The sequence below is a fragment of the Salvia splendens genome, chromosome 12 (genome assembly GCF_004379255.2).
Source record: "Salvia splendens isolate huo1 chromosome 12, SspV2, whole genome shotgun sequence".
In the NCBI taxonomy this organism is placed as follows: Eukaryota; Viridiplantae; Streptophyta; class Magnoliopsida; order Lamiales; family Lamiaceae; genus Salvia; species Salvia splendens.
In genome coordinates, this window is record NC_056043.1 from 9,815,611 (window position 1) to 9,829,777 (window position 14,167).

General features: G+C 35.5%; 2 protein-coding genes across 2 annotated transcripts; both read left to right on the forward strand.

Annotated features, from left to right (window-relative positions):
• Positions 1-264: 264 nt before the first annotated feature.
• Positions 265-1,793, forward strand: LOC121759475 (uncharacterized protein At4g22758-like). Its single transcript, XM_042155065.1, has 2 exons — positions 265-975; positions 1,334-1,793. The coding sequence occupies exons 1-2, from the start codon at positions 744-746 to the stop codon at positions 1,510-1,512; spliced, it is 411 nt and encodes a 136-aa protein (XP_042010999.1). The 5' UTR covers positions 265-743; the 3' UTR covers positions 1,513-1,793.
• Positions 1,794-9,344: 7,551 nt separating this feature from the next.
• On the forward strand, positions 9,345-10,371 carry LOC121758019 (protein C2-DOMAIN ABA-RELATED 10-like). The gene is made up of 3 exons (XM_042153458.1): positions 9,345-9,576; positions 9,739-9,834; positions 9,917-10,371. The coding sequence occupies exons 1-3, from the start codon at positions 9,469-9,471 to the stop codon at positions 10,187-10,189; spliced, it is 477 nt and encodes a 158-aa protein (XP_042009392.1). The 5' UTR covers positions 9,345-9,468; the 3' UTR covers positions 10,190-10,371.
• The last annotated feature ends 3,796 nt before the right edge of the window (positions 10,372-14,167 follow it).

The following is a 14,167-nucleotide window of genomic DNA, read 5'->3' on the forward strand; positions in this document are numbered from 1 at the left end:
TGATTGTATAGTCTATATTATTAATTGTTTAAAATTTTATATATTTAAAATTGGTATAATTTGGAGAAAAACTCAAAATGTAAAATCAGACTATTTTTTTTATATGTTGAGTATAAAAAATCATCGCAAACGCTCTCTCCACGAAATCATTGTTTTCATATAAAATTTCTAAATAAAAAAAAAGAAATAATTAGACAGAGTCCTAACCTAAGCCTAATCGGAGATTCGTACACATCGCAGAAGATATAAATCTACGCATCCCTTCACTTTTCCAAAATCACAAACCCTCCTTTCAATTCGAATCGATTCATTCATCTCTCAAACTATCTTCCTCCGCCACTGCCTCTCAATTTCGCTTTTGATTTGTGGCTTTTCCTCTCTCAATCCCCCTTTCCAGTTGTGCTTCTCTATCGTCATACTCCCAAACGATTCAGAATTTCCCTTTGTGAATGGTGGAAATCTCGAACGCACAATTGATGGTCATCCCTTCTTCTTCTTCTTCTCCTCAAAGAAGAGGGGTTTCTCTTTCCACCGCTAACTCCTTCTGCTTCGGCTCCTGCATGGAAGGCTGGTACTACCGCTGCCAAGGCCTTGACCCGTGAACCCCCAATTTCAATATTTTTTCCCTTCCGTGTCTCTGCGAAGAACCCTAATTTTTTTCCATCTTTTATTTAATTCTTTAGTTTTCTTTCTCCTTTCGTTAATTCTCAAATACACTAAGAAAATCGAAGGAAAAAAACACGATGTTGCTTTACAAGCAGAAGAAGAATCAGGCGGCGAAGGTGAACCGGTTCCTGATCAGCGTTACGTTTCTGGGTAGCGCCGGTCCGATCCGGTTCGTGGTCAATGAGGAGGAGCTCGTTGCGGCTGTGATTGATACCGCGCTGAAATCGTATGCGCGTGAGGGCAGGCTCCCTATTCTTGGATCCGATCTCAATAATTTCATACTCTATTGCCCGATTACTGGAACTGAAGGTAATGTATTCATCTTTTGATTTATGTGTTTTGCAGTAGTAGTTATCTTAAATCATCTGATTTGGTATGATCCATCATGATTGATCAATACATTTACCACTTGTTTTTACTGCATAATCAAGTTTAGCCTTAGTTGATTTGCAGTTAGTTAAAATTGGCTGCTTTTGAGGCACACTCTGGTCTAATTGTATCTTAATTGGGGGTTTAATCTGGAATATTTTACATCACAAGTTTTTGATTTTGCTCAATTAAAAGTTTTTTTTGTCTAAATTGTAGGGAGCATGAGCTCAATTATGTTGAAAAGGTTTGATAACTTTGGTTAGTTGTAGTGTTTACTGATCTATGTGGTGTGCTGCAGCTCTGAGTCCATGGGAGACTATTGGATCAGTGGGCGTGCGGAATTTTGTGCTGTGCAAGAAGCCGGAAACGGAGAAGGCCATTGACAGCGAGAAGCTGCCTCAGATAGCTCGCAAGGGATCGGGCAGCTGGAAATCATGGTTCAACAAATCACTCAATCCCAAGATATGTTCTCATTAGACAAGTCATATTTACCTCTTTGGAGCTGCTGTTTGGGGTCTGTGCACTTTTGAATGATTTGGTTATCTGCATTTTTCTGGTTAATGTTTTTCTTTTTGTTTGTGTTTGGGGTTGGAATAATTGAACCTTTGTGGTTCTGCACCCCTAATAAAAACAGAGATGCTTGATTTTGATTGAGTCAATTCTTGGTTTGAAATTGTTTTTGTTTGCTACAACAATTGTACTCATCAACTTGTATTATGGGTGATTCTTCATTAATTATAGTAGATCATTTTTATATAGCTTGACTTTCTTCCTATTCAAATTGGTTGTGCCTTCCGCGGTTTATTGTTTTTTATTAAATCATTTGGTTGCTGGGCGTTGAAGATCCGGGCTAATTCATGTACTATCAAACAATGTTAAATTGTTGATGTTGACTGATTCTATATCCTTACAGTAGTTGCTTTTATGGTCTTTGTTGATGGCAATGGCATACTGGGTTAATCACGTTTGCTGTCTATTCGAGTGTAATTGAGCTGTCACTCTATATCGACCTCGTGATTTATCATCTGATAAGAGTTTTAGTATTCAGATTTATATTTATATTTATATTTATATTTTAACCATCTCAAACAATAATTCTCTTTAATACCACTAATTACTGTACTCCTGTATAATAAAAGCAAATATTTTATTCTGGCCGATCAGCACCTACAATGATGCTATACGAGCATGCGTATAATTTAGACCATCCGCATTCCTGTCTTTTATCTGTCTCTTAACCGTCTCATCACTTCACTATTCATGAGCCCGATTGTACTTTTCACCCCATCTCTTAACTAAGAGACAACACATGCATCCTTCCGTCTCCTAACCATCTCATCCCTTAACTATTCATTCAATTTCATTTTTTATTTTTATTTCCAACAAATTCAATTAATAAAAACACACTTCATTAAATAAAATAAAATTACAACTTAAAATTCTAAAAAAATAAAAAATCACATTAATAAAATCCTAAAAAAATAAAAAATACATAATTTAAAACTCAAAGAAGCAGAAGAAAGAGTTGTCTAATGACGATCATGTGCGTTTACTGGTTGCCAAATTTTGCCCAAATGTGCTCCATTAGATCCTCCTGGAGTTGGGCGTGGGCGGTAGAACAATGTTTTGAGATGAAGAATGTAGAGTATTTGAGAGTGTTTGAGTGAGAATATAGAGTTTTTTTTGTGAATTAATTTTTAGGAATGATTTGATATTTATAGAAGTGATTGGAGGCTTAAAAAAATACAAAAAGAAATTAAAAATTTGTAAAAAACGGTTATAAATGACTAGTATAATTTTAGGATTTTTTTTATTTTTCGATTTTTTTCTGAATTAAAAAAACTAAAAAAAAATACATTTTCAATGGAAATAAGCGACGCCCACTCGCGGGCCGGCGAGTGGGCGTCACGGACGAACCACAGCTCGCCACGTGGCCAACGTGCGTGGCGAGCTGTCTCGCGGGGCGCCTCTCCGCGGCGAGATAGGGGACGGGATGGGGACGAGACGGAGCCCGCATCGCTGTCTCGATGCGGTCTCGTCTCTCCGAGACGAGATAGAGACAACATCGAGACGCGATGCGGATGGCCTTATACTCTTTCTAATGTTGTATGAGAACGTGTATCAGTAATGTGATTTAAAATAAAATATAAGTAGGCTTATGGAACTTATTTACAAACGAAGAAGTTGAATCATATCCCATTCCCACTCAATAGTATTCCACTTAATTTTGATAAATTTAATTAATGAGCCTGGTAAGAGGTCACCATGACTTCTCAATGACAGATGAACTTTCACAGCTACTAAGAGTTTAAAATTTGTTAGTGTGTTAGGATAACTGGGCGGCGTACTATAGAGATAATTTTGAATTAGAGGGAAAAAGTGATGAGAAATGAATTCGAAAGATACATGTTAGAAATAAACTAATCTTAATAGTATGGTACTACTAATATTTATAAAATTTTAAATATCAGGAAGAGATCAAATAGGATGAGTAATTTATTTTCTTGAATAGCTTATATAAGTGTTGAATGTCTTATATTGCGAAATAATACTCCTTTTTTATAAACAGTGAACTCAACCAAGTGGCCCATAAAAAATAGGTAGTGGTGCTGAATCTGCCTGCATATGCAATTCTTGTGTGTATGATTGATTTGTTGCCGAACGAGAATGTTGACATTTACTATGTGTTTACTGTTAATTAATTGGAACTTTTTTAGAGTATCACGATAGTCATGATTTATCTAATCATTGCATGTGAATCATAAACAGGAAATTGATCCCCAAAACAAAATTATCGAATTACTTATTAATTTATGTGTGTACTGTCGTACGGCGAATCCATAATCTGCAAAAGTCACGTGTTGGAATTAACGTTGACTAGTTAATTATTGATTGATTTAAGTATTTATCTTGAGATGACGAAAATAATTTATAACATATCAATAGTGGAATACCGCGTTTTCACTTTCATTGTCTAAATGATTGATCTCACTAATAATTGGCATGTTAATTAAAACGCGGCAAAATGTTGACCACTAATCATATTAGAGGTTAAGATTATATCTTAGAATTTGGTGTAAAATTCATTCTATTTTTATTTACCAAATATTTTCTCATGGCCCTATATAGGTAGACAACAAAGTTCGATTTCTAACTCAAGTCTAAATAAAAAAAATTGAGCATAAAAAAATCCACATTTTGAACTCAAATAATTTAATTTAATTCAATTCAATTGAGCGCCTTACCTTTTAAAGCTTAAATTCAGAGAATTCAAATATTTATTGCAAGGCATATTTTTTTTTATTTTGCTAAACCTATAAAACGAATGAAATTATGAAAAGGGGTGCTATCGCATACAATGATTGGACAATGTTTGTTGTCAATTTATAATTGTAGATGTAGTTTGCATGTGGTTCAAATTTATTTGCGCAGTAGGAGTAACATGCTATTCCCTGCAGCCGCACATGGAGACTACAAATTATGATATGTCGTCTTCCCTATTTCAATTCATCAATAAATATCTATCACAAATAAAATGTGTGTCGGTCTACAATAACCCATTATCAATATTTGCCCTCTTTCTCCTCCCTATATATATTTATACTAGCTAGTACTCCTCAGTCTCACAATAATCAAAACATTTTTTAGGCATAAAATTTAAGAAATTGATATTTAAATAGTTAAAGTAAAGAGAGAAAAATGGAGAAGTGAAGAGAGAATAAAGTAGGGAGAAAATAAAGTAAAATAGAGAATTTTATGCTAAAAAGGAAATGATTCACTTATAGTGGACATCCCTAAAAGGAATATGACTCGCTTATCTTGGGACGGAGGGAGTATAAAATTAAAAGTATTTTTAATCCTTAAAATGTAAAGATTTACTACAATATGTTCATAGTTCATTAAATTGTAAAAAAGAATTTCTGGCCCAGGCCTGGAATGCCCTAAAATGTAAATTGCAATTACAGACTAATTTGTGTTTTTAAATATACCACCAACGCTTTAAAAATGGCCTAATTGTTGGTGTCTCAACTAAAATTAGATGACACAAATCGAAGTGTCTTAAAAAAGCAAAAGATCAAGTTAATTTTTTTATAATTTAGAAGTGTTTTCCTTTGCATTCTAAATTGTTGTTAATTTTTAAAATTTTCTAATGTTAGTCATTGTGTCTTGATTTTTGTATCATTAAAATATACTAGTAAGTTTTGGGCAGCGTTTCATAATTCATTTTTTATGTTTTATTGTACTCTTTTGCTGCGTTGATTTATTTGAAGACAGACTATAAATTTAGTTAGTACTGTATATGATATGATATGATATACTTTGTCTATTGTTTTTTCTGGCAATATTGGTCCTCGTGAGATACAAATAGGGCCCTTAATTAGACGAACATTTTGCTTTTGTCATGGTTAATCTATTTTCCAGCTTCAATCATAGTCCAATACGATTGTAATGGGCCTTGACATATAATCAAATGTGCTCTTTTTTTCTTTTCTTTGTAGGAGAAAATAAATCAATAAACGCATTTTTCTTTATCGTAAATGAGAAAACAAAGGCTTAAAAAATCCAAAGCCCGTACAATACAAGGACACGCCTATTGAAATTTGAAATCGTAGAAATATTACTCCTACATTAAAAAAGTTTTCGATCAGAATGTGGTATAGATCAAGATTGTCTTTGATCAAAACTACGAAATCGAATTGTTCAATTTTCTTGTTTGGTATCAATTTCGTGATTTAAAACTTTATTAATTTAGTAAGGGAATAAATTAACACAAACATTTTTTCTAATTAGGTGTTAGTTAGACTTAGATTCATGAGTTGCATAGCAGGTGAGATGTCGAAATATCCAATAGAATAATCAGTATAAATTATAATCTGATAAGCAACGAAAGAAGAATTTTCAAGATGAATAATTAGTCTAGACTCATCCGAGGAAGGGAAATCTTCCTCGAGAGTGTTAAAGAAAATTACAGCCGTGTACAAATAGCCCTTTCCATATTCTTGAGCGAATAAATGATAATGTATATAAGGTTAATTTTCTAGGTGAGTACAATGTGTCGACTATGTTTGATGTTTTTGATTTACATCCGTCGAAGGTTATAGTGAAGATGAGGTAAGCGAAACAAACACGATGTCGAGTTTTTTTTTCAAAAAAGAGAGAGTATGATACAACTCCATAGCTGGTGTCGAGTTTTTTTTTCTTCATATTTTCACTTAATTCCTTTTACGTTCCTTGTATCTCTAGACCACTTTTATTTCATTTTTTTTCAGTCGGTTTCAATATTATTAGTTATAAATTAATTTGAATTCAAGAAATTAAGATTTCTACATTTTCTACATTCTAGACCACTTGACATGTGCACCCTAATGATTAGTGTGGTCAAGTTTGTACTAAATGTTACTGTGTGCTCGCATGGAAAATTAAGTGCGTGTATAGTGTGTCACTCTGTGCAACTTTTGTCCTAGCGTAGTTTTGTGGTCTTGACATTGATGATAGTTTGATTTGAAAAGCTAACTTTTGTGAATAACAGATACTACAGGGTTTGGACTTTGGATTCCATCCAAAAGAATAAAACACTTTTTAATGTGCGGATGTAAATTGGATATGTATTCTGCCAAACCTGGTGCTAAGTACTCTCCCGTCCCACTCAAGATGACCACGTTCTTGAGTTACACGAGATTTTAGGAAGTGTTGTTAGGTGAAATAAAGTAGAGAGGAAAAATGTAGTTGAATACATGGGTGGGGAATTATACCGAAATACCGGACTTACCGTACCAAAAAAATACCGAAAATATCGTTTTTCGGTATACCGTAGTTTTTGGTACGGTATCATACCGTACCCAAAGATTCGGTACGGTAACGGTATTAGATTTCATATACCGCGGTATACTGTGGTATACCGAATCTTCGGTATACCGACTTACCGAATCGCCGATATATATCGACACTTCGGTATACCGATTGATATATATATATATATAGAGAGAGAGAGAGAGAAATATGATCAAAGTATAACTAATATTAAGTGTATAACTAGAGAACAAATCTCAGCCACACATTATCTTCCAATGACAAAAATAAGTAAACATTTTTAGTTAATAAAAACTGCTTGAGGGTATTTTAGGAAATCAACTTTGTTCTGATGAAAATCCTCCGTGAAGACGCTGGATTGATGAATCGATTATCTTTCGCATAATATCTTCTTCTATCTGAATTGTCTGAATTGATTAAACCCTAGCGCGACGGCTAGCTTTGTGTGTTGTGAACGCGGAATTCACGGTTGACGTCGGGGATGGCGATTGCGACGCCGTCGATTTCTTCGTATTGCTGTGGAGTTCAGCTTCCTCATCGATCCACATTTCGATTGTTTTGTAGTACTTGAAATTATTTGTGATTGATTTTTTCCGGTGTCGGAGTTGATTGGCTGCGGCAGAGATGATGGCGAAGGGTGGTTGGTGGTGGGAGAAGGTGAGGAGAGGAGTGAGGACGGTTTATTTCATGGTGGCGATGGTTTCATCGCTGGTGGTGGTGGCGTTGCCGGTGGTGGTAGCGATCGAAACTTGGGTATAGGACTGGTGGTCGCCGAGAATTCCAAATTTTGGGTGAATTGGATTTGTGATGATGTTGTGCTTAGTGAAAGAAAATTTCAGAGAAGTTATGCAATTGAGAGAAAGAATGATGTGGAGTATGAAGATGAATTTCTGAATTTAAAAAAATATCAGAAGGAAGTGGATTGGTGTTCTTGGAAGGAGACATGGATGTGAGAATAGGGAAAAAAGGTAAAAAAAATCGGAGGGAGTATGACATTTCAAACCTCCGTTTGAAATTTGTTTGAAATGTCATACTCCTTTTAAAACATGTACACGTATAATCCCTTAACATACACCAATTTAGTCAAACCTCCCAATATTAAAGTAGTGTATACCAAATTAAACAAGAAGCAAAAATAAAATACTCTCAAAATATTCTCATTCCATATCTCTCTCGGACTCCCCTCTCAAAACCCGCCGCCGGAAGTTCTTCTCGACGGAACTCGGCGCTTTAGCCGCCGTCTGAAATATGCTGTTGCCGCTGCTATCTCCACCATCGCGCTTCACAATATATGGTTCTCCGCCTACTACATCACGTTGGAGATGAAGACGAAGCGGTATGAGGTTGAAGGGGAGCAGGAAGAGACGGGACGTAGCTAGTGGGCCACAGAGATGACAGGGGAAGCAGCTGCGAGAGGCAGCTGGTGGAGGAGGGCGTCGCCTGAGAGGAGGTTGATTTGTGCTCCTCCACCTCCTTCGTAGAGAGAGAGAGTATGCATGAATGTGGTGTGTATGTCAAAATATGGAACAATGTATTTCCCAAAATACCCCATGTACTTTTTATTAATAGAAAATGAATACATAATTTAGTCATTAGATTAAGATAATGATTGGCTGAGATTTGTTCTGTAGTTATACATTTAATATTACTTATACATTGATCATCTCCCTATATATATATTGATGTTATATTTATACTAAATTTTAAAAATAGAATTCTCTATCTTATAAAAATAAAAAAGAATCAAACTTAAACAGTTAAGTTTAATTGTCTTGGACTTTTTGAAGTAGTTGAACACTAAATTGTTTTTATGAATATTTTGGGTATAATAGATATTTTTTTCCGGCATAATAGGTATAACGGTATGCCGTACCGCAGTTCGGTATACCGCAAAAGTAAGGTATACCGAAAACACGGTATGGTAACGGTATAAAAAACTACCTTACCGAATTTCCGGTATACCGAAGTCTGGTATACCGAAAAATTCGGTACGGTATTGGTATGGTGTTTTATCATACCGTAACTTTCGGTACGGTATACGGTATGACACTCACAGTACGGTATACCGTACCGAACCACCCCTAGTTGAATATTTTAATGAGGAGAGAGGAAAGATACGAGAGGAGGTTATTTCCAAAATTGAAAAGTGGTCATCTCGCTTGGGACAAATAAAAAAGGAAAGATGACCATCTTGAATGAGACGGATGGAGTATTTATTAAAAATATCCTAAATACAATATCAGAAAATTGCCTAACCCAACAAATGATATAATTATTTATTAGACTTGCCCAATTTGTTGTACTAATTATCAAGGCCTAGTGAGATTTGTTCAACACGCAGACCAATTAAATAGAATTACTTTAATAGAATTAAACAAATAAATCAAGACTTGTCTATGAAAGTCAATTTCATAGATTTAGCAATTAGTACAAAGCATATAATTGAACACAATAATATACATGATGTACATATATATTCTGGTAGGAGAGCATGTGCCAATGTGTGGCTAAGTTGCCTTGACTGTGCTGCTGTCACTGTTGAATACAAGTGAGTAGCAATTACATATACCCTTCCTCTGTTTTATTTAACTATCCAATTATTGGAAGTTGAATTAAAAAAAAATGGATGGTTTGGGGCTTCTGCGGATTCGAGTCGAGCGAGGTATGAACCTCGCTGTGCGCGACACCAGAACCAGCGATCCTTACGTTGTCATTGAATGCGCCTCTCAGGTTTTTTTTTCATTTTCCTTACATATCTACTATACTTGTGTTATGCTATGTTTTTTTCAAAAAATATTGGGTGCTGATTTGGAATATGTTACCAAACTCGGGTTGAAATCTCTGTACTATTCAGTGAATTGTAACATAGAAAAGGAATTTTTTTGATTGCAGAAGGTGAAGACTAGAGTTGAGAAAGACAATTGCAATCCAGTTTGGAATGAAGAGTTGACAATATTAATCAAAGACATAAATACTCCCATCACTATAGTAAGTCTCCACCTAATTGATTTTTTATGCGAACAATAACGATAACAATAACAACAACGACGAAAAATTATGTTTGATGCAGTCAGTGTTCGATCACGATAAATTCAGTCGAGACGACAGCATGGGGAGTGCAAAAATAGACATAAAGCGTTTCGTAGAATGCGTGGAAATGGGGCTGCAGGATCTCCCAGACGGCACACAGCTTGGCAGAATGGAGGCGAGCAACGAAAACTGTTTGTCGAAGGAGAGCTGCATCGTGTGGAATAAAGGGAAGGTAGTTCAGGAGATGGTTCTCAGACTTGGAGGGGTGGAATGTGGCGAGCTCCACATCCAGATCGAGTGGCTTCACCTATAACTAAATTGTTTTCTTTTAGTAGCATTTTTGTTGTTGATGTGATGTGTGAAATTATGGTGTTGTACAATAAGAAACTGCGGCTGCGGCTGCTGCTGCTGCTACTACTGTGTAAAAGCAGTTTGTGAAACGTTGTTATTCACCTATGCGTTTGTCATTACAAATTTACATTTATTAATAGGCTACTATACTAGTTGAGACTCCAAATATTTAGTTATTTAATATTTTCGGCTAAGTCATAATTTGTGGAGTACTATACTGCCTGCCTCGGTCCCCATTAATTGTGCCATAGTTGACTGGTTACGCCTCATTGTGGTTGGCCCTCCGGTTGAAGGAATGAGGGAGAAGGTGGAGAGCAGGCTAAGCTACTACAATGGATATATAGAGATTCCAACTATAGAAGAAAAATATAGGAAAGAGATCACTTCTCAAATTGAAGAAGTGAGCATGAAAAGAGAGGGATATAGTATTTCTTATTCAATAAATCCAAAGGACTGTCAATTCCCAAAATGCCCCCGGCAATATCAATTTTCATTACCCCGCGCGCACGCTTATTGGGGGACGAAATGCAGAGGGGTAAAAAAGGAAATCTCGCTTCATTTCTGGGTGTGTATTTCGATGCAGAAACAAGTACCAACCATTTTGGAAGAATTAATATATGCTCATTCATTGACTCAATAGTGCAGGCCTAGGGCTGCTGCACACATATGTAGTATGGAACCTGAACACCATTAATTCAATAGAATTGAAGCCATTTAGAGCATCCACAACCGTGCTCTTGCCAGCGGCACGGTTGTGGGCCCGGGCGGTACTATTCATGCCTGCTCTCTGGCAAGAGCACAACACCCACAACTGTGCTCTTCCGCAAGGACGAGCACAATTAATATAAAATTCAATTACACAAAAACATTTCCATAATATTAAAATTCATTTAAAACCCACAATAAATATTACAAATGACAAATAAAATTAAACATTGCATAATTAAAATCCTAAAAATTAAAAATTACATAATTAAAATCCTAAAAATTAAAAATTACATAATTAAAATCCTAAAAATTAAAAATGACACTACTCGTTGCCGAATTTCGCCCACATGTGGTTGATTAGGTCTTCTTGTAGTTGATTGTGGATTCGAGTATCGCGCATTGTGTGTCTTGTCTCGATCCTCTGGCCAACCGTCGTATGCTCGCCTCGGCGTAGGGGAGACCTCGCTGTTGAGCTTCCGGCTTCGTAGTATTCTTGTTCTTCGCGTTCCGCTTCCGCCATAATATGGGTGAAATCCATTTGAGATTTTGAGTGGGTGATGAATGTGTTGATAGTTTGTATGAGAATTATGAATGAGAGATGAATGAGAGATGATTTGATGTGATAAATGGATGATAAATGTGTGTATTTATAGATGATTTTGGGGAAAAAAAAAATAAAAAAAAATCAAAAAAATTCAGAAAAAACGGGAAAAAAACGGCCATATTTTTGGGATTTGGAAAATATTTTTTTTTTATTTTTTAGCATTATTTATAATTAAATACCGATTTTTAAAAAATAAAAATAAAAAAAAGTTTAAACACAACGGCTATGCCGTTGACGAATGGGAGCGCGCCACGTGTGCGTCCGCTGGCACGGACGTGCTCGATACATCGAGCAGCGCCGTGCCAGCGGCGCGGCTGCAGCGGCGGCGGTCCTGCGCCTTGCCAACGGCGCGGACGGCGGTGGCGTCTTTCGCCACCGCTGCGGATGCTCTTAGGGCTATATCTAGGAACCTGAACGACTCCTTATACTACTAGCTATCGAGCTAGCATGTAGCACGGGGGCATATGAGCTGATCACACACAATCAACTCCCCACTAGCTCACACGCTTCCTTCTGCCTCTTCTTATTTCTCAGACTCACTTCACTTTGCACTTCTTATTCTAGCTAGCAATTCATGCTCACCTCTGTAGTATCCCGTTCAAATCGAAGGAGAGAATATTAGAGATGTTTTGGGGTGACGAAGAGTTAAGCACGTTAATAGGGAGACACTGATGGATGGCGATCACTTGGCGGATCCAGAAATTAATAATCGCGGAATGGGACGAGACAATAAATATAATATTTAAATAATTATTTCAAGAAACACTATATACTAACATTAATTGTAATATCATTATCGATAAGAGTGATGCTAAATGGCCATAATGTGGCCGACCATAAATAGTTAATTTAGTCCATTTACATGTATAAAAATATTAGAATTATCGATATAAATTTATATGTGTGTGAATGGACTTGTGAGTTGATACTTATCTTTGAATTCCATTACGTAAAACACATTAATATCACGAATTACTGTATACGTTGAACAACAATCAAGAAATGACAGTAGTAATAAGTTGAGCAAAAACTACGAAAGAGCAACACTAACATGTTGAGCAACATATAATGAAGATGATATAAAAGTAAAATCAAGTAGTATTAAACCAAAAATTTGAAAAAAAATCAATTTTTTTTGTTATTTAATTAATTTATGGCCGGCCATAATGTGGCCGCATAGCATTATTCTATCGATAATTGGTTTCTAACAGTATAATTTGAAACAACTGAAATTCTTAACCTTCATATGTTCAATTATTGTGGTTCGCACTAGAAAATTCAATTGCAACTATCGATTGACCTACAAAATAAAAGTAACATGATCATTGATCAAATACTCTTGAAAATTAATACTACTAATTTGAATAAAAAACACACTGAAACATAAAACTAATAGCAACAACAAAATTTTAAAACTGAAGTACTGTAAAACTAAAGCATGAAACAATTAACAACAATAAATATTGTAGATTGATGAAACTGGTAAGAGTTAAAAAATTTCGTTAAAGTATTGTAGTTCAACTATTCCGTTGAAGTTAAGAGCGTGATTTATCTATAAAAATAGAAGTTGGGTTGGGCTTAAGTAAAAAAAGGCCCAAAACTCTAAAATCTAAAGAAGGTGACGCAATCAGCTGTTTCTCTCTGCAAATTAAATCGACACCGGCGTCTGCAACTGGATTGCATTCCAGCCAATATGGTGGTCGCTCACGGCAGCTGGGAATGAGGCGATAATTGCCGGAAAACGCAAAAGTGAAAAAGGGACCAAATGCTAAGGATTTATGTGGAATTTTAAAATGTGAAGTAATTTTTTTTAAAAGTCCTTTACTATTTATATTACTTCCATCCCACTCGAAGTTATAATTTTTATCTTTATTTTTTTTAATATCTCGTTCTAATTAATATAGTATTTTCTAAAATTGGAACATCGTTATTCTCTTTTCCGGCATGAGATTTTATGTAGTACTCCATCTGTCCCCCATTAATTGGCACCAATTTCCTTTTGCGTCCGTCCCCAATTAATTGTCACCCTTACTTTTTACTACTTTTGGTAGTGGACCTCACATTCTACTAACTCATTCCACGGACATTTTATTATAAAATTATATAAAAGTGAGACTCACATTCTACTTGCTTTTTCCACCCACTTTCAACTACGTCTCTTAAAATCCGTATCAAGTCAACCATTGTCATTTAATGGGGGACGGAGGGAGTATTGTTTTGTATTTTAAGTGGAGAGATAATAATGTAGAGACACAAATGTTTTCTTTTTAGAAAGGTGTAACTTCGAATGAGACATCTCAGAAAGGAAAATGTGTCACTTTGAATGGGTAATGCGGAGGAATTTATTTGGTATTGCAATGTTTAGTAGTCAAAGATGCAGGAAAACGACCCTGCATCTTTTTTATCTCCCACATTTTTATATTTTTAGTTAGAATAGTTCACATTCTCGATCAAATTGATGAAAATTGACCCGCTGCTTGTTATTCTGTACAAAAAGGAGTCCTGCCTAATTCACAAATTCGTGAGAAGATACTGAACTTTTATATTTGAAAAAGAGTTTTTAATAGTAAATTCTGAAGTAGGTGTCGGTTGATAGAGAATTTTTTTATAACATAATTTACAATATAA